Source organism: Oncorhynchus clarkii, chromosome 13 (genome assembly GCF_045791955.1).
Source record: "Oncorhynchus clarkii lewisi isolate Uvic-CL-2024 chromosome 13, UVic_Ocla_1.0, whole genome shotgun sequence".
Classification (NCBI taxonomy): Eukaryota; Metazoa; Chordata; class Actinopteri; order Salmoniformes; family Salmonidae; genus Oncorhynchus; species Oncorhynchus clarkii.
This window is the reverse complement of record NC_092159.1, coordinates 5,752,553-5,776,691: the sequence shown is the minus strand read 5'-3', so window position 1 is coordinate 5,776,691 and position 24,139 is coordinate 5,752,553. Positions and strand designations below refer to the sequence as shown.

The window sequence follows — 24,139 nt, the reverse complement described above, 5'->3', positions numbered from 1 at the left end:
CTCACAACACAGCAGAGAAAGTGTGTGTGTGTGAGGGAGACATTCCAAACATTGCTGTTCTTCCTGAGGGGAAATGTGCCCCCCCCCCCCCCCACTGACACTGAGGTCATCCTCCATCTTTCCTTCTCTCCCTCCATCTTTCTCTACCTCCATCTTCCCTTCTCTCCCTCCATCCACCTTTCCTTCTCTCCCTCCATCCTTCTCTACCTCCATCTTCCCTTCTCTCCCTCCATCCACCTTTCCTTCTCTCCCTCCATCCTTCTCTCCCTCCATCCTTCCTTCTCTACCTCTATCCTTCGGTCTCTACCTCCATCCTTCCTTCTCTACCTCTATCCTTCCGTCTCTCCCTCCATCCTTCCTTCTCTCCCTCCATCCTTCCTTCTCTCCCTCCATCCTTCCTTCTCTCCCTCCATCCTTCCTTCTCTCCCTCCATCCTTCCTTCTCTCCCTCCATCCTTCCTTCTCTCCCTCCATCCTTCTCTCCCTTCATCCATCTTTCCTTCTCTCCCTCCATCCCTCCCTCCAATTCTCCCTGCCTCCATCCTTCCCCTCCTCCACCACTCAGTCCAACCTGTGTGTGTGTGTCAGAGGGGATAGCCCAAATGCACATTTCCATTGGACATTTGTGAACATTAGACAATGAATTAATCTGCAACAGACATGCGCGCACACACACACACACACACACACACACACACACTCGCACCAGTGTGGTTGTTGAAGTGGTTTTGGCCGAAGATGTCGGAAAATAAATCAAATGGATCATAAAAGTCTGCCTCTACTCCCTCTCCCTTTACTGTGATAATATATATACACACTCTCTCCCTTTACTGTGATAATATATACACACTCTCTCCCTTTACTGTGATAATATATACACTCTCTCTCCCTTTACTGTGATAATATACACACTCTCTCCCTTTACTGTGATAATATATACACACACACTATCTCCCTTTACTGTGATAATATATACACACACACACACACACACTCACTCTCTCCCTTTACAGTGATAATATACACACACACACACACACTCACTCTCTCCCTTTACTGTGATAATATATACACACACACTCTCTCCCTTTACTGTGATAATATATACACACACACTCTCTCCCTTTACTGTGATAATACACACACACACACACACTCTCTCCCTTTACTGTGCTAGTACACACACGCCCACACACACACATGCAAACGCCCCCACCCACACACAAATGAGGATACTTCAAAACAGTACCTTATAAACACTGTAGAGAAATCCAATGTGACAGACACATCTAGACACAGACACATCTAGACACAGACACATCTAGACACAGACACATCTAGACACAGACACATCTAGACACAGACACATCTAGACACAGACACATCTAGACACAGACACATCTAGACACAGACACATCTAGACACAGTAAAATAAAGACTTGTTCCAGGAAGATAGTTTATTCCCTAGAACAGAGAGCCAGAGTGCTATTGTACTTTAACACAGTCGCACACACACCTTCACACACACACCTTCACACACACACCTTCACAGACACACCTTCACACAAGCTAGTGCAGAACCACACACGCTAGCGCACACACACATTCACAGGATAGTACATACACGTTCACACACTCACTAGCGCGCACACACAAACACGCTAAGACACACAAGAGCATGCTAAGACACACACAAACACGCTAAGACACACACGCTGTGCAGGAACCCACTATACACTTCTGTCAGAAGACAACCTCTAAACTGTAAACATAAAGCTTTTCACGAAACAAACTTTCATTACAACAATGATCATATTTACATCTATTTCCAACACACGCGCACAAACACACAGACACACACACACTATACACACACACTATACACACACACACAGACAGACAGACACACACACAGACACACACACAGACACACACACACACCAGCGTCTTAAGACATTCTATGACGACAGATGGCTTTAGAACTGTTCAGACACAGGCCAACTATCCTTGCTGCTAGGCAACTGTAAGAGCTTCAGCCAATCGGTGAGCAGGGCTTGGGACCACGTCCAACCACCTCTCAGTCATATCAAAGATTCCGCCCCTTTACGACTTCACTCCTCTGATTGGATCAGGGCCCTGTCAGTCCAGCCAGCGACCCAGCCCTCTCTCTCTGTGTCCCTGATTCGCTGAGTTTGTTTCCCAATCCTGTTCCCTGATTGGTTGTCTCCTGGGCGGAACGGGCGTGCCTCAGTCTGTGTCCATGTCCATGTGACAGGGGTTACTTCCTGTCTCCAGGGCGGTCCTGTAGAGCTTCAGAAAGTGGCGGTAGTGCGGGGAGCAGCCAAGCCACGCCTCTCCGAACCTCACTGCCCCCGTGAACAGGAACTCCCCCTTCTCCCTCGGCTGCAGCCGGCACCGCAGGGGCGTGTTCAGACGTCCGGACCACCCCTTTCCTCTGGCTCCGTCCAGAGAGAACACTCCGCTCTTCTGATGGAACAGGCGGCTTAGCGTCACGGCAACGGAGGAGTGGTCTGATGACGAGGGCATGTCAACGCCACGGATACTGCCACGACCCGCTGGAGAGAAAGAGGGAGGGAGAGAGATATGGGGAGGAGAGAGAGATATGGGGAGGAGAGAGAGATATGGGGAGGAGAGAGGGAGGAGAGAGAGATATGGGGAGGAGAAGGAGGAGAGAGATATGGGGGGGAGATAGGGAGGAGAGAGATATGGGGAGGAGAAGGAGGAGAGAGATATGGGGAGGAGAAGGAGGAGAGAGATATAGGGAGGAGAGAGATATGGGGAGGAGAGGGAGGAGAGAGATATATGGGGAGGAGAGGGAGGAGAGAGATATGTGGGGAGGAGAGGGAGGAGAGAGATATATGGGGAGGAGAGGGATGAGAGAGATATGGGGAGGAGAGGGAGGAGAGAGATATGGGGAGGAGAGGGAGGAGAGAGATATATGGGGAGGAGAGAGATATATGGGGAGGAGAGGGAGGAGAGAGATATATGGGGAGGAGAGGGAGGAGAGAGATATATGGGGAGGAGAATGAGGAGAGAGATATGGGGAGGAGAGAGATATGGGGAGGAGAGGGAGGAGAGAGATATGGGGAGGAGAGATATATGGTGAGGAGAGGGGGGAGAGGGAGGAGAGAGATTTGGGGAGGAGAGGGGGGAGAGAGATATGGGGAGGAGAGAGATATGGTGAGGAGAGAGATATGGGGAGGAGAGGGGAGAGAGAGAGTGATGAAAAGGATTGTTCATGTCCTTTACAGCTGGTGCTGTTTGTGGCTGTGTTCTAAATGAAATCAAATACCATTTGTCACATGCTTGGGAAACAACAGGTGGAGACTAACAGTGAAATGCTGACTGACGGGCCCTTAACAACAATGCAGAGAGAAACATTTTAATGTAATAGAAAAATAACACGAGTAACATGACTATACACACAGGGTACCAGTACTGAGTCTATGATAACATGACTATACACACAGGGTACCAGTACTGAGTCTATGATAACATGACTATACACACAGGGTACCAGTACTGAGTCTATGATAACATGACTATACACACAGGGTACCAGTACTGAGTCTATGATAACATGACTATACACACAGGGTACCAGTACTGAGTCTATGATAACATGACTATACACACAGGGTACCAGTACTGAGTCTATGATAACATGACTATACACACAGGGTACCAGTACTGAGTCTATGATAACATGACTATACACACAGGGTATCAGTACTGAGTCTATGATAACATGACTATACACACAGGGTACCAGTACTGAGTCTATGATAACATGACTATACACACAGGGTACCAGTACTGAGTCTATGATAACATGACTATACACACAGGGTACCAGTACTGAGTCTATGATAACATGACTATACACACAGGGTACCAGTATTGAGTCTATGATAACATGACTATACACACAGGGTACCAGTACTGAGTCTATGATAACATGACTATACACACAGGGTACCAGTACTGAGTCTATGATAACATGACTATACACACAGGGTACCAGTACTGAGTCTATGATAACATGACTATACACACAGGGTACCAGTACTGAGTCTATGATAACATGACTATACACACAGGGTACCAGTACTGAGTCTATGATAACATGACTATACACACAGGGTACCAGTACTGAGTCTATGATAACATGACTATACACACAGGGTACCAGTACTGAGTCTATGATAACATGACTATACACACAGGGTACCAGTACTGAGTCTATGATAACATGACTATACACACAGGGTACCAGTACTGAGTCTATGATAACATGACTATACACACAGGGTACCAGTACTGAGTCTATGATAACATGACTATACACACAGGGTACCAGTACTGAGTCTATGATAACATGACTATACACACAGGGTACCAGTACTGAGTCTATGATAACATGACTATACACACAGGGTACCAGTACTGAGTCTATGATAACATGACTATACACACAGGGTACCAGTACTGAGTCTATGATAACATGACTATACACACAGGGTACCAGTACTGAGTCTATGATAACATGACTATACACACAGGGTACCAGTACTGAGTCTATGATAACATGACTATACACACAGGGTACCAGTACTGAGTCTATGATAACATGACTATACACACAGGGTACCAGTACTGAGTCTATGATAACATGACTATACACACAGGGTACCAGTACTGAGTCTATGATAACATGACTATACACACAGGGTACCAGTACTGAGTCTATGATAACATGACTATACACACAGGGTACCAGTACTGAGTCTATGATAACATGACTATACACACAGGGTACCAGTACTGAGTCTATGATAACATGACTATACACACAGGGTACCAGTACTGAGTCTATGATAACATGACTATACACACAGGGTACCAGTACTGAGTCTATGATAACATGACTATACACACAGGGTACCAGTACTGAGTCTATGATAACATGACTATACACACAGGGTACCAGTACTGAGTCTATGATAACATGACTATACACACAGGGTACCAGTACTGAGTCTATGATAACATGACTATACACACAGGGTACCAGTACTGAGTCTATGATAACATGACTATACACACAGGGTACCAGTACTGAGTCTATGATAACATGACTATACACACAGGGTACCAGTACTGAGTCTATGATAACATGACTATACACACAGGGTACCAGTACTGAGTCTATGATAACATGACTATACACACAGGGTACCAGTACTGAGTCTATGATAACATGACTATACACACAGGGTACCAGTACTGAGTCTATGATAACATGACTATACACACAGGGTACCAGTACTGAGTCTATGATAACATGACTATACACACAGGGTACCAGTACTGAGTCTATGATAACATGACTATACACACAGGGTACCAGTACTGAGTCTATGATAACATGACTATACACACAGGGTACCAGTACTGAGTCTATGATAACATGACTATACACACAGGGTACCAGTACTGAGTCTATGATAACATGACTATACACACAGGGTACCAGTACTGAGTCTATGATAACATGACTATACACACAGGGTACCAGTACTGAGTCTATGATAACATGACTATACACACAGGGTACCAGTACTGAGTCTATGATAACATGACTATACACACAGGGTACCAGTACTGAGTCTATGATAACATGACTATACACACAGGGTACCAGTACTGAGTCTATGATAACATGACTATACACACAGGGTACCAGTACTGAGTCTATGATAACATGACTATACACACAGGGTACCAGTACTGAGTCTATGATAACATGACTATACACACAGGGTACCAGTACTGAGTCTATGATAACATGACTATACACACAGGGTACCAGTACTGAGTCTATGATAACATGACTATACACACAGGGTACCAGTACTGAGTCTATGATAACATGACTATACACACAGGGTACCAGTACTGAGTCTATGATAACATGACTATACACACAGGGTACCAGTACTGAGTCTATGATAACATGACTATACACACAGGGTACCAGTACTGAGTCTATGATAACATGACTATACACACAGGGTACCAGTACTGAGTCTATGATAACATGACTATACACACAGGGTACCAGTACTGAGTCTATGATAACATGACTATACACACAGGGTACCAGTACTGAGTCTATGATAACATGACTATACACACAGGGTACCAGTACTGAGTCTATGATAACATGACTATACACACAGGGTACCAGTACTGAGTCTATGATAACATGACTATACACACAGGGTACCAGTACTGAGTCTATGATAACATGACTATACACACAGGGTACCAGTACTGAGTCTATGATAACATGACTATACACACAGGGTACCAGTACTGAGTCTATGATAACATGACTATACACACAGGGTACCAGTACTGAGTCTATGATAACATGACTATACACACAGGGTACCAGTACTGAGTCTATGATAACATGACTATACACACAGGGTACCAGTACTGAGTCTATGATAACATGACTATACACACAGGGTACCAGTACTGAGTCTATGATAACATGACTATACACACAGGGTACCAGTACTGAGTCTATGATAACATGACTATACACACAGGGTACCAGTACTGAGTCTATGATAACATGACTATACACACAGGGTACCAGTACTGAGTCTATGATAACATGACTATACACACAGGGTACCAGTACTGAGTCTATGATAACATGACTATACACACAGGGTACCAGTACTGAGTCTATGATAACATGACTATACACACAGGGTACCAGTACTGAGTCTATGATAACATGACTATACACACAGGGTACCAGTACTGAGTCTATGATAACATGACTATACACACAGGGTACCAGTACTGAGTCTATGATAACATGACTATACACACAGGGTACCAGTACTGAGTCTATGATAACATGACTATACACACAGGGTACCAGTACTGAGTCTATGATAACATGACTATACACACAGGGTACCAGTACTGAGTCTATGATAACATGACTATACACACAGGGTACCAGTACTGAGTCTATGATAACATGACTATACACACAGGGTACCAGTACTGAGTCTATGATAACATGACTATACACACAGGGTACCAGTACTGAGTCTATGATAACATGACTATACACACAGGGTACCAGTACTGAGTCTATGATAACATGACTATACACACAGGGTACCAGTACTGAGTCTATGATAACATGACTATACACACAGGGTACCAGTACTGAGTCTATGATAACATGACTATACACACAGGGTACCAGTACTGAGTCTATGATAACATGACTATACACACAGGGTACCAGTACTGAGTCTATGATAACATGACTATACACACAGGGTACCAGTACTGAGTCTATGATAACATGACTATACACACAGGGTACCAGTACTGAGTCTATGATAACATGACTATACACACAGGGTACCAGTACTGTCTATGATAACATGACTATACACACAGGGTACCAGTACTGAGTCTATGATAACATGACTATACACACAGGGTACCAGTACTGAGTCTATGATAACATGACTATACACACAGGGTACCAGTACTGAGTCTATGATAACATGACTATACACACAGGGTACCAGTACTGAGTCTATGATAACATGACTATACACACAGGGTACCAGTACTGAGTCTATGATAACATGACTATACACACAGGGTACCAGTACTGAGTCTATGATAACATGACTATACACACAGGGTACCAGTACTGAGTCTATGATAACATGACTATACACACAGGGTACCAGTACTGAGTCTATGATAACATGACTATACACACAGGGTACCAGTACTGAGTCTATGATAACATGACTATACACACAGGGTACCAGTACTGAGTCTATGATAACATGACTATACACACAGGGTACCAGTACTGAGTCTATGATAACATGACTATACACACAGGGTACCAGTACTGAGTCTATGATAACATGACTATACACACAGGGTACCAGTACTGAGTCTATGATAACATGACTATACACACAGGGTACCAGTACTGAGTCTATGATAACATGACTATACACACAGGGTACCAGTACTGAGTCTATGATAACATGACTATACACACAGGGTACCAGTACTGAGTCTATGATAACATGACTATACACACAGGGTACCAGTACTGAGTCTATGATAACATGACTATACACACAGGGTACCAGTACTGAGTCTATGATAACATGACTATACACACAGGGTACCAGTACTGAGTCTATGATAACATGACTATACACACAGGGTACCAGTACTGAGTCTATGATAACATGACTATACACACAGGGTACCAGTACTGAGTCTATGATAACATGACTATACACACAGGGTACCAGTACTGAGTCTATGATAACATGACTATACACACAGGGTACCAGTACTGAGTCTATGATAACATGACTATACACACAGGGTACCAGTACTGAGTCTATGATAACATGACTATACACACAGGGTACCAGTACTGAGTCTATGATAACATGACTATACACACAGGGTACCAGTACTGAGTCTATGATAACATGACTATACACACAGGGTACCAGTACTGAGTCTATGATAACATGACTATACACACAGGGTACCAGTACTGAGTCTATGATAACATGACTATACACACAGGGTACCAGTACTGAGTCTATGATAACATGACTATACACACAGGGTACCAGTACTGAGTCTATGATAACATGACTATACACACAGGGTACCAGTACTGAGTCTATGATAACATGACTATACACACAGGGTACCAGTACTGAGTCTATGATAACATGACTATACACACAGGGTACCAGTACTGAGTCTATGATAACATGACTATACACACAGGGTACCAGTACTGAGTCTATGATAACATGACTATACACACAGGGTACCAGTACTGAGTCTATGATAACATGACTATACACACAGGGTACCAGTACTGAGTCTATGATAACATGACTATACACACAGGGTACCAGTACTGAGTCTATGATAACATGACTATACACACAGGGTACCAGTACTGAGTCTATGATAACATGACTATACACACAGGGTACCAGTACTGAGTCTATGATAACATGACTATACACACAGGGTACCAGTACTGAGTCTATGATAACATGACTATACACACAGGGTACCAGTACTGAGTCTATGATAACATGACTATACACACAGGGTACCAGTACTGAGTCTATGATAACATGACTATACACACAGGGTACCAGTACTGAGTCTATGATAACATGACTATACACACAGGGTACCAGTACTGAGTCTATGATAACATGACTATACACACAGGGTACCAGTACTGAGTCTATGATAACATGACTATACACACAGGGTACCAGTACTGAGTCTATGATAACATGACTATACACACAGGGTACCAGTACTGAGTCTATGATAACATGACTATACACACAGGGTACCAGTACTGAGTCTATGATAACATGACTATACACACAGGGTACCAGTACTGAGTCTATGATAACATGACTATACACACAGGGTACCAGTACTGAGTCTATGATAACATGACTATACACACAGGGTACCAGTACTGAGTCTATGATAACATGACTATACACACAGGGTACCAGTACTGAGTCTATGATAACATGACTATACACACAGGGTACCAGTACTGAGTCTATGATAACATGACTATACACACAGGGTACCAGTACTGAGTCTATGATAACATGACTATACACACAGGGTACCAGTACTGAGTCTATGATAACATGACTATACACACAGGGTACCAGTACTGAGTCTATGATAACATGACTATACACACAGGGTACCAGTACTGAGTCTATGATAACATGACTATACACACAGGGTACCAGTACTGAGTCTATGATAACATGACTATACACACAGGGTACCAGTACTGAGTCTATGATAACATGACTATACACACAGGGTACCAGTACTGAGTCTATGATAACATGACTATACACACAGGGTACCAGTACTGAGTCTATGATAACATGACTATACACACAGGGTACCAGTACTGAGTCTATGATAACATGACTATACACACAGGGTACCAGTACTGAGTCTATGATAACATGACTATACACACAGGGTACCAGTACTGAGTCTATGATAACATGACTATACACACAGGGTACCAGTACTGAGTCTATGATAACATGACTATACACACAGGGTACCAGTACTGAGTCTATGATAACTTGGCTATACACACATGGTATCAGTACTGAGTCAATGTGCAGGGGTACGAGGTAATGGAGGTAGATATGTACATATAGGTAGAGGTAAAGTGACTAGGGAACAGGATAGGTAATAAACAGTAGCAGCAGTGTATGTGATGAGTGTAGAGTGTAATGGGGTTCAATGCAGATAGTCCAGAGAGTTATTGGTTAACTATTCAGCGGTCTTGTTCAGTCTTATGGCTTGGGGGTAGAAGCAGGGTCCTGTTGGTTCCAGACTTGGGGGTAGAAGCAGGGTCCTGTTGGTTCCAGACTTGGGGGTAGAAGCAGGGTCCTGTTGGTTCCAGACTTGGGGGTAGAAGCAGGGTCCTGTTGGTTCCAGACTTGGGGGTAGAAGCAGGGTCCTGTTGGTTCCAGACTTGGGGGTAGAAGCAGGGTCCTGTTGGTTCCAGACTTGGGGGTAGAAGCAGGGTCCTGTTGGTTCCAGACTTGGGGGTAGAAGCAGGGTCCTGTTGGTTCCAGACTTGGTGCTTCGGTACAACTTGCTGTGGGGTAGCAGAGAGAACAGTCTATGACTTGGGGCATCGGTACAACTTGCCGTGGGGTAGCAGAGAGAACAGTCTATGACTTGGGGCATCGGTACAGCTTGCCGTGCGGTAGCAGAGAGAACAGTCTATGACTTGGGGCATCGGTACAACTTGCCGTGCGGTAGCAGAGAGAACAGTCTATGACTTGGGGCATTGGTACAGCTTGCCGTGCGGTAGCAGAGAGAACAGTCTATGATTTGGGGCATCGGTACAGCTTGCCGTGTGGTAGCAGAGAGAACAGTCTACGTCTTGGGGCATCGGTACAGCTTGCCGTGTGGTAGCAGAGAGAACAGTCTATGACTTGGTGCATCGGTACAGCTTGCCGTGTGGTAGCAGAGAGAACAGTCTATGACTTGGTGCATCGGTACAGCTTGCCGTGCGGTAGCAGAGAGAACAGTCTACGTCTTGGGGCATCGGTACAGCTTTCTGTGCGGTAGCAGAGAGAACAGTCTACGTCTTGGGGCATCGGTACAGCCTGCCGTGCGGTAGCAGAGAGAACAGTCTATGACTTGGTGCATCGGTACAGCTTGCCGTGCGGTAGCAGAGAGAACAGTCTATGTCTTGGGGCATCGGTACAGCTTGCCGTGCGGTAGCAGAGAGAACAGTCTATGACTTTGTGCATCGGTACAGCTTGCCGTGCGGTAGCAGAGAGAACAGTCTATGTCTTGGACACCTGGAGTCTTTGACCATTTTTAGGGCCTTCCTCTGACACCGCCTGGTATAGAGGTCCTGGATGGCAGGGAATTCGGCCCCAGTGAGGTACTGCACCATACCACTACCCTCGGTAGCGCCTTGAGGTCGAATGCCAAGCAGTTGCCGTACCAAGCGGAGATGCAACCAGTCAAGATGCTCTCAATGGTGCAGCTGTAGAACATTTTGAGGATCTGAGGGCACAAGCCTCCTGAGCGGGAAGGCGTGGTGTGTGTGTGTTTGTGTTTATGTGTGTACCATATTAATTCCTCAGTGATGTGGAGCGCTGACATCCTCCCTTATTGGCTGTCTCATCGTAGTTGGTGATCAGGCCGACCACCGTTGTGTCGCCAGCAAACTTAATGATGGTGATGGCCATTGTTCTGTGTGTATGTGTGTTGTGGTGTTGTGCGTACCTGTGTGTGTGTGTGTGTGTGTTGTGCGTAACCTGTGTGTGTTTGTGTTGTGTTGTTGTGCGTAACCTGTGTGTGTTTGTGTTGTGTTGTTGTGCGTAACCTGTGTGTGTTTGTGTTGTGTTGTTGTGCGTAACCTGTGTGTGTTTGTGTTGTGTTGTTGTGCGTAACCTGTGTGTGTGTTGTGCGTACCTGTGTGTGTGTGTGTGTTGTGCGTAACCTGTGTGTGTTGTGGTGTTGTGCGTACCTGTGTGTGTGTGTGTGTTGTGGTGTTGTGCGTAACCTGTGTGTGTGTGCTTACCAAAGTCGCTGGTGCATACCGCCATCAGGATCTGGTCATCTGTGCAGGGTGTACAGGAGGCTGAGAGAGAGACATGAGACATGAGACACATACACCACCACACCCCACCGTACACTACCACACCCCACCACTACCACCACACACACCACCATACACCACCACACCCCACCATACACCACCACACCCCACCATACACCACCACACCATACACCACACCCCACCATACACCACCACACCCCACCATACACCACCACACCCCACCATACACCACCACACCATACACCACACCCCACCATACACCACCACACCCCACCATACACCACCACACCCCACCATACATCACACCCCACCATACACCACCACACCCCACCATACACCACCACACCATACACCACACCCCACCATACACCACCACACCCCACCATACACCACCACCACACCCCACCATATACCACCACACCCCACCATACACCACCACACCCCACCATACACACCCCACCATACACCACCACCACACCCCACCATACACCACCACACCCCACCATACACCACCACACCCCACCACACCCCACCATACACCACCACACCCCACCATACACACCCCACCATACACCACCACACCCCACCATACACCACCAAACCCCAACATACACCACCACACCCCCACCATACACCACCACACCCCCACCATACACCACCACACCCCCACCATACACCACCACACCCCACCATACACCACCACCACACCCCACCATACACCACCACACCCCACCATACACCACCACCACACCCCACCATACACCACCACACCCCACCATACACCACCACCACACCCCACCATACACCACCACACCCCCACCATATACCACCACACCCCACCATACACCACCACACCCCACCATACACACCCCACCATACACCACCACACCCCACCATACACACCCCACCATACACCACCACACCCCACCACACCCCACCATACACCACCACACCCCACCATACACCACCACACACCACCACACCCCACCATACACCACCACACCCCACCATACCATACACCACCACACCCCACCATACACCACCACACCCCACCATACACCACCGGTCAAAAGATTTAGAACACCTACTCATTCAAAGGTTTGTCTTGATTTTTACTATTTTATACATAGTAGAATAATAGTGGAGACATCAAATCTATGAAATAGCCTGGAGATGTGTTGGGTCAAATCTATGAAATAGCCTGGAGATGTGTTGGGTCAAATCTATGAAATAGCCTGGAGGTGTGTTGGGTCAAAACTATGAAATAGCCTGGAGATGTGTTGGGTCAAAACTATGAAATAGCCTGGAGGTGTGTTGGGTCAAAACTATGAAATAGCCTGGAGGTGTGTTGGGTCAAAACTATGAAATAGCCTGGAGGTGTGTTGGGTCAAAACTATGAAATAGCCTGGAGGTGTGTTGGGTCAAAACTATGAAATAGCCTGGAGGTGTGTTTGGTCAAAGCTATGAAATAGCCTGGAGGTGTGTTGGGTCAAAACTATGAAATAGCCTGGAGGTTTGTCGGGTCATTGACCTGTTGAAAACAAATGATAGTCCCACTAAGCCCAAACCAGATGGGATGGAGTATGGCTGCAGAATGCTGTGGTAGTCATGGTGGTTAAGTGTGCCTTGAATTCTAAATGAATCTCAGACAATGTCACCAGCAATATTCCCCCACACCATAACACCTCCTCCTCCATGCTTTACGGTGTGAAATATACAAACGGAGATAATCCATACACCCACACCATAACACCTCCTCCTCCATGCTTTACGGTGTGAAATACACAAACAGAGATAATCCATACACCCACACCATAACACCTCCTGTCCATGCTTTACGGTGTGAAATACACAAACGGAGATAATCCATACACCCACACCATAACACCTCCTCCTCCATGCTTTACGGTGTGAAATACACAAACAGAGATAATCCTCACAAAGACACGGCGGTTGGAACCAAAAATCTCCAATTTAGACTCTAGACCAAAGGACACATTTACACCAGTCTAACATCCATTGCTCGTGTTTCTTGGCCAAAGCAAGTCTCTTCTTCTTATTGGTGCCCATTAGTAGTGGTTTCTTTGCAGCAATTCAACCATGAAGGTCTGATTCACACAGTCTCCTCTGAACAGTTGAGGGTGAGATGTGTCTGTTACTTGAACTCTGTGAAGCATTTATTTGGGCTGTAATTTCTGATACTGGTAACTGTAATGAACTGATCCTCTGCAGCAGAGGTAATTCTAATGAACTGATCCTCTGCAGCAGAGGTAACTCTAATGAACTGATCCTCTGCAGCAGAGGTAACTCTAATGAACTGATCCTCTGCAGCAGAGGTAACTCTGGGTTTCCCTTTCCTGTGGCAGTCCTCATGAGAGACAGTTAACTGTAATGAACTGATCCTCTGCAGCAGAGGTAACTCTGGGTCTTCCTTTCCTGTGGCTGTCCTCATGAGAGACAGTTTCATCATAGCGCTTGATGGTTTTTGAGACTGCACTTGAAGAAATGTTAAAAGTTCTAGATATTGTCCGTATTGACTGACCTTCATGTCTTAACGTAATGATGGACTGTTGTTTCTCTTTGCTTATTTGAGATGTTCTTGCCATAATATGAAATTGGTCTTTTACCAAATAGGGCTATTTTCTGTATACCCTACCCCCCCCCCCCCCCTGTCACAACTCAACGTTTCCTTCTGAAATACTTTAAGAAGGAGAGAAATGATCTTTTAAGAAGGCACACCTGTTAATTTAATGCATTTGAGGTGACTAACTCATGAAGCGGATTGAGAGAATGCCAAGAGTGTGCAAAGCTGTCATCAAGGCAAAGGGTGGCTATTTTAAGAATCTCAAATATATTTTGATTTGTTTAACACTTTTTTGGTTACTACATGATTCCATATAGAGAATAGTACAAATAAAGGAAAACCCTTGAATTAGTAGGTGTTCTAAAACGATTGACCGATCGTGTACAACACTAGCATCAGATATAAAGAAGACTGAGCGTGTGAGTCAGTTAGTCCTGTATCTCTCCACTAATATTCTCCTCCCTCTTTCCCTCCCCCATCCATCCCTCACTTCCTGAGAGAGGGGAGAGGAGGTGTGAGAGGGGGAAGTCTGGTTCTCTCACCCCCTTGTTGTTCCCCCTAGCTCTATTTGGGGTAGAGAGGGAGGGGTGAGGCGAGAGAGGGGGAGGAATGAGGGATGAGGAGGAAGAGAGAGAGGAATGAGGGAAGAATGAGGAGGGAGAGAGGGATGAGGAGGGAGAGAGGGAGAGAGGGATGAGGAGGGAGAGAGGAGGAGGGAGAGAGGGAGGGATGAGGAGGGAGGGATGAGGAGGGAGAGAGGGAGGGATGAGGATGGAGAGAGGGAGGGATGAGGATGGAGAGAGGGAGAGGAGAGGAGGGAGGGGTGAGAAGGGAGAGAGGGAGGGGTGAGGAGGGAGGAATGAGGAGGAAGAGAGGGAGGGATGAGATGGATGGTATGGGGGGAGGGTACAAGATTAAGGATTTTCGTGTGTGTGTGTGTGTGTGTGTGTGTGTGTGTAACAACAGGTGGGAGAGGGTAGTCAGGGTGGTAACCTTTGACCCTGTCTGCCAGTAAAACAACTATTAAACACACAGTCTTTCTCTTTGTCTGTCAATGGTTTAATGGCTCACACATACCTGAACTAGGCAGATATAAAACATCTCTCTCTCTCCCTCCATACCTGAACTAGGCAGATAAAACATATCTCTCTCTCTCTCTTTCTCCCTCCCTCTATACCTGTACTAGGCAGATACAAAACATATCTCTCTCTTTACCTGTACTAGGCAGATACAAAACATATCTCTCTCTTTACCTGTATTAGGCAGATACAAAACATATATCTCTCTCTCTCTCTTTCTCCCTCCCTCCATACCTGTACTAGGCAGATACAAACCTTTCTCTCTCTCCCGCTCTCCCTCCCTCCCACTCTCCCTCCCTCCATTCTCCATCTGACCAATCATATCCTCTCCCTGTCTTGCAGCAGACACCACTGACTGACAGCTGGATGATGATTGGCTGACCCCTGGGCTTGACCCCAGTGTGACCTGTTGATTAGCCTGCTTGTTTTTTTATGTCAGAGAGGGAGACGAGAGAGAGAGGAGGGAGGGAGACGAGAGAGAGAGGAGGGAGGGAGACGAGAGAGAGAGGAGGGATGGAGATGGGAGAGAGAGGAGGGAGGGAGATGGAGAGAGAGGAGGTAGGGAGATGGGAGAGAGAGGAGGGAGACGGGTGAGAGGAGAGGGGGATAGAGGACAGCAGTAAGAGAGGGAGGGGGGTCTCTGGTCTGGTCCGGTCTGTCTCTTGAGTGACAGCAGGGCTGTGGATGTGTGGGTCTTGGCTAGACTGCTTTATTAGGCTAGACAGACAGTCACCCTGTTTAACTCCTGTCATCTCCTGCCCCCCCCCCCCCCCCCCCCCCATTTCTACCTCGGCCTCCCCTTCTTCAGCTAACACAAGGCCTATTTAATGTGTCTAGGGGTCAGTTGAACCAGTGGTTCATTCTTCCTCCTCTCTCTGGACTCTGTCACTGACTCTGTCCATCTGTCATGTTACTTTGTACAGCCCTTGATCTGGGGAACGGGTTCTATCGCCTGGGTTCTACCATGAAATGTGTGTGTTGGTCTCTTACCAGTGTTCAGGTGTGTGTGTGTTGGTCTCTTACCAGTGCCAGTGTTCAGGTGTGTGTGTGTTGGTCTCTTGCCAGTATTCAGGTGTGTGTGTGTTGGTCTCTTACCAGTGCCAGTGTTCAGGTGTGTGTGTGTTGGTCTCTTGCCAGTATTCAGGTGTGTGTGTGTTGGTCTCTTACCAGTGCCAGTGTTCAGGTGTGTGTGTGTTGGTCTCTTGCCAGTATTCAGGTGTGTGTGTGTTGGTCTCTTACCAGGTCCAGTATTCAGGTGTGTGTGTGTTGGTCTCTTACCAGTATTCAGGTGTGTGTGTGTTGGTCTCTTACCAGTGCCAGTGTTCAGGTGTGTGTGTGTGTGTTGGTCTCTTACCAGGTCCAGTATTCAGGTGTGTGTGTGTTGGTCTCTTACCAGGTCCAGTATTCAGGTGTGTGTGTGTTGGTCTCTTACCAGTGTTCAGGTGTGTGTGTGTTGGTCTCTTACCAGTGCCAGTGTTCAGGTGTGTGTGTGTTGGTCTCTTGCCAGTATTCAGGTGTGTGTGTGTTGGTCTCTTACCAGTGCCAGTGTTCAGGTGTGTGTGTGTGTGTTGGTCTCTTACCAGGTCCAGTATTCAGGTGTGTGTGTGTTGGTCTCTTACCAGGTCCAGTATTCAGGTGTGTGTGTGTTGGTCTCTTACCAGTGTTCAGGTGTGTGTGTGTTGGTCTCTTACCAGTGTTCAGGTGTGTGTGTGTGTGTGTTGGTCTCTTACCAGTGCCAGTGTTGAGGTGTGTGTGTGTGTGTGTGTTGGTCTCTTACCAGTGCCAGTGTTGAGGTGTGGGTACAGATGAGCTCCAGGTCCGTGGCTGGCCACCAGTTCATACTGAAACACTGTGATCCTCTTGCTGATGTCCTGCTGGCCCACTGCCTCTATGAACAGCGCCCCCTCTGTCAGGGAGAAACACTGCACCCTGCCATGCGCCTGGAAATATAACAAACATGATTAAATATGTACTGGTGTATGTATGTACTGGTGTAATGTACTGGTGTAATGTACTGGTGTATGTATGTACTGGTGTAATGTACTGGTGTATGTATGTACTGGTGTAATGTACTGGTGTAATGTACTGGTGTATGTATGTACTGGTGTATGTATGTACTGGTGTATCTATGTACTGGTGTATCTATGTACTGGTGTAATGACACTGAGATAATCATTTTCACACAAGTACTTTATGAACATATCAACAATTATATTTAGAGTGGTTACACTTAAGCATGCGTTTTCTGCCTATGTAACCTGCTCTGTGCTGTTCTCAGTCAGGTTACTGTGAAATATCTGTGCTGTTCTCAGTCAGGTTACTGTGAAATATCTACTTCTGATGTAAAAAAGGGATTTATGAATAAACGTGACTGACCGACTGAATGACTGACCGACTGAATGACTGACTGAATGACTGAATGACTGACCGACTGAATGACTGACCGACTGAATGACTGATTGACTGACCGACTGATTGACTGATTGGCTGACCGACTGAATGACTGACTGACTGAATGACTGACCGACTGAATGACTGACCGACTGATTGACTGACCGAATGCTGACTGACCAAAAGACCGACTGATTGACTGACTGAATGCTGACTGACCGGCCGACTGACCAAACGACCGACTGATTGACTGACCGAATGCTGACTGGCTGAATGACTGACCGGCCGACTGACCAAACGACCGACTGATTGACTGACCGAATGCTGACTGACCAACTGATTGACTGACCGAATGCTGACCAACAGACCGACTGACTGCCCGAATGCTGACTGGCTGAATGACCGACTGACCAACAGACCAACTGATTGACTGATTGACTGACCGAATGCTGACTGACCGGCCGACTGACCAACTGATTGACTGATTGACTGCCCGAATGCTGACTGACCAACTGATTGACTGACCGAATGCTGACCAACAGACCGACTGACTGCCCGAATGCTGACTGGCTGAATGAGTGACCACCAGACAGACTGATTGACTGACCATCTATCTACCTGTTCTGTCTCAGACATCAGCAGGCGGAGCTGTCCAGCTCTCTCCAGGTAGAGGTGTGATCCGCGGGAGTCTGTCTGGGGCTTGATGCAGGCGTGCAGGCCGGGGGAAGCCCCAGACGTGGGCTCCGTGTTGGGCCGCAGGTTGACGATGAGGGCCCCAGTAGGATAGAGCCACTCTAGACTGCCCTGGGAGCAACGCAGGTATACCTGCTCCACATCACGGGAGTGAGACTCATGGGTCAGACCACTGGGGGAGGAGAGAGGGAGAGAGAGAGGGAGGATGAGAGAGGGGGACAGTAGGGTAGAGAAGAAGTTAAGGTATTGCGGAAGGAGGAGAGAGGGTAAAGGGGAGGAGGAGGAGAGAGGGTAAAGGGGAGGAGAAGGAGGAGGAGGAGAGGTTATGATGATGGGGGAGGAGGAGGAGAGGTTATGATGATGGGGGAGGAGGAGTAGAGGTTATGATGATCAGGGAGGAGGAAGAGAGTTTATGATGATGGGGGAGGAGGAGGAGAGTTATGATGATGGGGGAGGAGGAGGAGAGTTTGATGATGATGGGGGAGTGGGAGAGGTTATGATGATGGGGGAGGAAGAGGAGAGTTTATGATGATGGGGAGGAAGAGGAGAGGATATGATGATTATGGGGGAGGAGTAGAGGTTGATGATGATGATGGGGAGGAGGAGAGGTTGATGATGATGATGGGGGAGGAGGAGAGGTTGATGATGATGATGGGGGAGGAGGAGAGGTTATGATGATGGGGGGAAGAGGAGAGGTTATGATGATGGGGGGAAGAGGAGAGGTTATAATGATGGGGGAGGAGGAGAGGTTATGATGATGATGAGGGAGGAGGAGAGGTTATGATGATGATGGGGAGGAGGAGAGGTTATGATGATGATGAGGGAGGAGGAGAGGTTATGATGATGATGGGGAGGAGGAGAGGTTATGATGATGATGGGGAGGAGGAGAGGTTATGATGATGGGGGAGGAGGAGTGGTTATGATGATGGGGGAGGAGAGGTTATGATGATGAGGGAGGAGAGGTTATGATGATGAGGGAGGGGAGAGGTTATGATGATGGGGGAGGAGAGGTTATGATGATGGGGGAGGAGAGGTTATGATGATGGGGAGGGGGAGAGGGTATGATGATGAGGGAGGAGGAGAGGTTATGATGATGATGGGGGAGGAGAGGTTATGATGATGAGGGAGGAGGAGAGGTTATGATGATGAGGGAGGAGGAGAGGTTATGATGATGGGGGAGGAGGAGAGGTTATGATGATGATGGGGGAAAGGGTGGTTATGATGATGAGGGAGGAGTAGAGGTTATGATGATGAGGGAGGAGGAGAGGGTGGAGAGGGTAGAGGGGGATAGAATAGGTTAGGAAACTTGTTATGGATATATTTTGATGTTTGAGGAAGAAATGTTGTTGGTCATAAACATGAACACACAACATATTTAACAGTTCCAATGCATGATACCTTATCACTTAGTTAAGAGGTCGTTTAAAGAGCAACTTGATTACAGCATGAGTCCTCTCTCTCGAGATAAACTGTGACCCGATGTGACCAATACCCGGAGCGCAGGGGATGGAGGATGTGGTCGGTTATCTGGGATGCGCGCACTTTAAGATCAGTAAAAGACTACAAACTTGTTCGAAATTGATGTCTTCAAAAGAAAACCGCAACGCGGCACGGCAACAAGAAAGCGTCGCACAGTCGTTATTTTTATTACGCAGCGTCTTAAAACGACGGATCAAAGGGCAGGTCATATGGACCTGTTAATTTGACTGTAATTACAGGAGTGGCTGCGCACTAACTTTCTGGAGGGTGCCATGCTATATACAATAGCCTAGAACACAGTTTTATGAGTATGTGAAAGGTAAGGTATGAACTCGACACGAGGTGTAGCGCTGAAAACCTATAATTTCTCCTCTGACGGCTCCACGGTCCAAGCGCCCAACCCAAGCTCTCCTTTTCCCTCTGACGGCTCCACGGTCCAAGCGCCCAACCCAAGCTCTCCTTTTCCCTCTGACGGCTCCACGGTCCAAGCGCCCAACCCAAGCTCTCCTTTTGGCGCACGCACGGAGATTTGGTATACTGAACTGGAACAGTTCAAAATATGTTATCGTGTTTTCTTTGAATATTATGGCACGCCGCCAATTGGAGCTCACATCGCTATAGGCTACAGGACAGGAGAAACAAACACGTTCCCTATGCAAATCCATCAGGCCTAAACTACATAACGCATGTATAAACACAATCTCATTGTATAAGGAAGGACGTCTCTCTCTCTCTCCCTCACTCACTCACTCTCACAGAGGCTGGGGGTGTCAAGTGGTTCACCCCCCCCCCCCTTCCCCCCGTTTATTGCAAAAAATATGAAATGCATTAGACTTAATCTATCCAACCTGTTTGCACCTGCAAATATGCTGTGGTCTCGCTGTTCAGGACATTATTGCGCAACATCTGGAAGTGCAGGGAGGAAACGAGGGTTTCCATAACATCTGAATGTATCAGCCTGTTATACTGGTTCGATAGCAACACTGCCATAGCCTAAACCCAACACTCCTTAACCAAAAGAGATTGTAGGCTTATAGTCTACATCCTATAAGGGTTAATCAAACTTGTCGAATAACACACATACAATAATAAACGTACCTTCCTCTCCAGCTGCACTGGTCGCTGGTGTACTGCGCCGAGGCGACCCGACAGAGAAACACAGCCGCTACCCAGTGCGTTAAGCCTGGCCACAGCATGGTTGACCAACCGCTCCTCCGCCCCAGTATGGTCAGACCACGTCCCGCCTTTCAGTAACCACAAAAATCCACCAATAAATCCTGCAAATGACTATTTATTCACATCGTGGTCTCTGGAAAGAAGGTTACGGGTCCACCAGAATCAACAGTTCTGTTTTGTACCGTAAAAGTTCCGTTTCATTTCGACAGGATGGAATATCCGTGTAAAACCGTTGGGAGCCTCCGGCAGTAGACTGGTGACTAACAGACAGGAGGAAGTCCTGACATTAATAACGAACTTCTGCTGCTGCCTGGGATCCAGCTCCGCACACGTCACCCCGCCCAGACTCGTGCCAGCAGCTGACTCCTCCGCTTGAGTGACACGCTCTAAACCACGCCCCGAGCGGACGAACTTCTCGGTCTCTCGCTCAGTGTGTGTGTGTGTGTGCGTGCGTCTTAACGCGGACATGCACGGATGTTCTTGGCGCCACATCCCGATAGCTCTTATAAATATTAGTACGGCAGCACGCGCAGGTCTGAAGATAGCCTACATCAGCGTCGTGTTGCAGAGCAGTAAATATCCACTCACTCACACACAAATATGCACACGCACAAATTCAAAACACCTTGACATAGCCCCCGCGGGTGAGAAACAGTAACCACTTGCACCGATATATTATTAGAGTAATACAGATCAATAAACTCATGTGTAATTGCCTACAATGTGTATCTTAATTCAACTGTTTTGAGATAATATAGCTCATACGTGTAAGAAGCGTTTGCTTTATTTGTTTGTATACTAAATAGCCTATTAGTAATAGACATAGGACTAGATTGGAGGGCCCCGAAGTCTATATTCTGGAAACCAATGAGCGAAGCAGATTCCTGTGCTCTACATCTGTTCTGACCCGACAGCTAGTCACACTAAACGCCCCCTTGGTTCTGGGGCGCTTTTCCCGTGAGAAAACAGTCAGAACGTCAACCGTGTAACCGACTTGTCACATTCCCTCCCCCTGACAGCCTCAGAAATGTAACACATTTAGAGAAATATCAACATGTACCACCTCCACACACACACACACACACACACACACATTATATTTTATTATCTCTAACTCTATAGAAAGGTTTTTAACATGTATAATAGATATATAGTCTGTGATCTATTATGGCTATAAACACATTTGAACATAATTATAACACCATTTTTATTTTATTTATCCTTTATTTAACTAGGCAAGTCAGTTAAGAACAAATTCTTATTTACAATGACAGCCTACCGGGGAACAGTGGAACTGCCTTGTTTAGGGGCAGAACGACAGATTTTTACCTTTCTATAGAGTTAGGGATTTGATCTTGCAACCTTTCAGTTACTAGTCCAACGCTCTAACCACTAGGCTACCTTATAAACACATTGCACACTATAAACACTCTATAAACACACTAACTAAAGTCAGAGATGCCTGAAGACTAGAGCTGCTCAAAGGCTGTAATCAGAGTCCTAAATGTAGCAGTAGTAGTTCATCAATCTATCAAAGTTATTTTATCAAGCCCTTTTTTACATCAGCAGTTGTTGCTTTACAGAGACCCAGCCTCAAACCCCCAAAGAGCAGCAGTACAGATGTAGAAGTATTACATTGTAGGCTGTACTTCACTTGGCAGTTTAAAGCATACAAGTAAACAGCATCTCTATAGACCCTGGTCAAAAGTAGTGCACTGCCTAGGGTGCAATTTGGGAATGTAGCCTAGTCCTACTTTAAGAGGAGTGACTGACTGTTCTGATGTGACCTTTGACCCACCGAGTCCTCCAACATCTTAAATAGTTACACACCACGACCCCTGACCTGGCCCACGGAGTACACACACACAGACGCATACATACTTGCACAGAGAGAGAGAGAGACACACACGCACAGAGAGAGAGACACACACGCACAGAGAGAGAGACACAAGCACAGAGAGACACACACGCGCGCACAGAGAGACAGACACACAAACACACACACACACACACACACTCAGAGCTATAGATCTCCTGTTATCCGTGCTGTCACCTGGCTCTTCTCAAACACCCTGACAGAGAGAACGCTTCGGCTGTCCACAGAACCTTCTATAATGGAACACACATTCCTTCCTCCCCCTCCCTCTCTCCTTCCTTCTCAACTCCCCCTTTCCTTCCCGCTTGTGAGCACACTTCTCTGTTGGGCACACACACACACACCCACTCTCTCTTTCTCTGAGGATTTCAACATTTGCCAATTTTAGGGTTTGAAAATAAACTGAAACAAACCTAACAAAAAAATATTAACATGGAGTTCTGAACACTCAACTTCAAGTTTGACATTTTGTAGACTTTCAAAACATTCTTGATTGGAGCTGAAATCGAGGTCCAGTGTTCTGTTGTAACCCTGGTGATTTAGATATAAAGCCTCTAGTGAATCAGTGTTCTGTGG

At 46.5% G+C, this 24,139-nt stretch overlaps 1 protein-coding gene across 1 annotated transcript; it reads right to left on the bottom strand.

Moving 5' to 3' along the window:
- Nucleotides 1-1,441: 1,441 nt before the first annotated feature.
- On the bottom strand, nucleotides 1,442-22,705 carry LOC139424319 (meteorin-like protein). The gene is made up of 5 exons (XM_071176028.1): nucleotides 21,610-22,705; nucleotides 18,958-19,204; nucleotides 17,726-17,888; nucleotides 12,247-12,306; nucleotides 1,442-2,575 (listed from the first exon to the last, which is right to left on the bottom strand). Exons 1-5 carry the CDS (start codon nucleotides 21,705-21,707, stop codon nucleotides 2,247-2,249), a joined length of 897 nt encoding a protein of 298 aa, XP_071032129.1. The 5' UTR covers nucleotides 21,708-22,705; the 3' UTR covers nucleotides 1,442-2,246.
- Nucleotides 22,706-24,139: the final 1,434 nt, after the last annotated feature.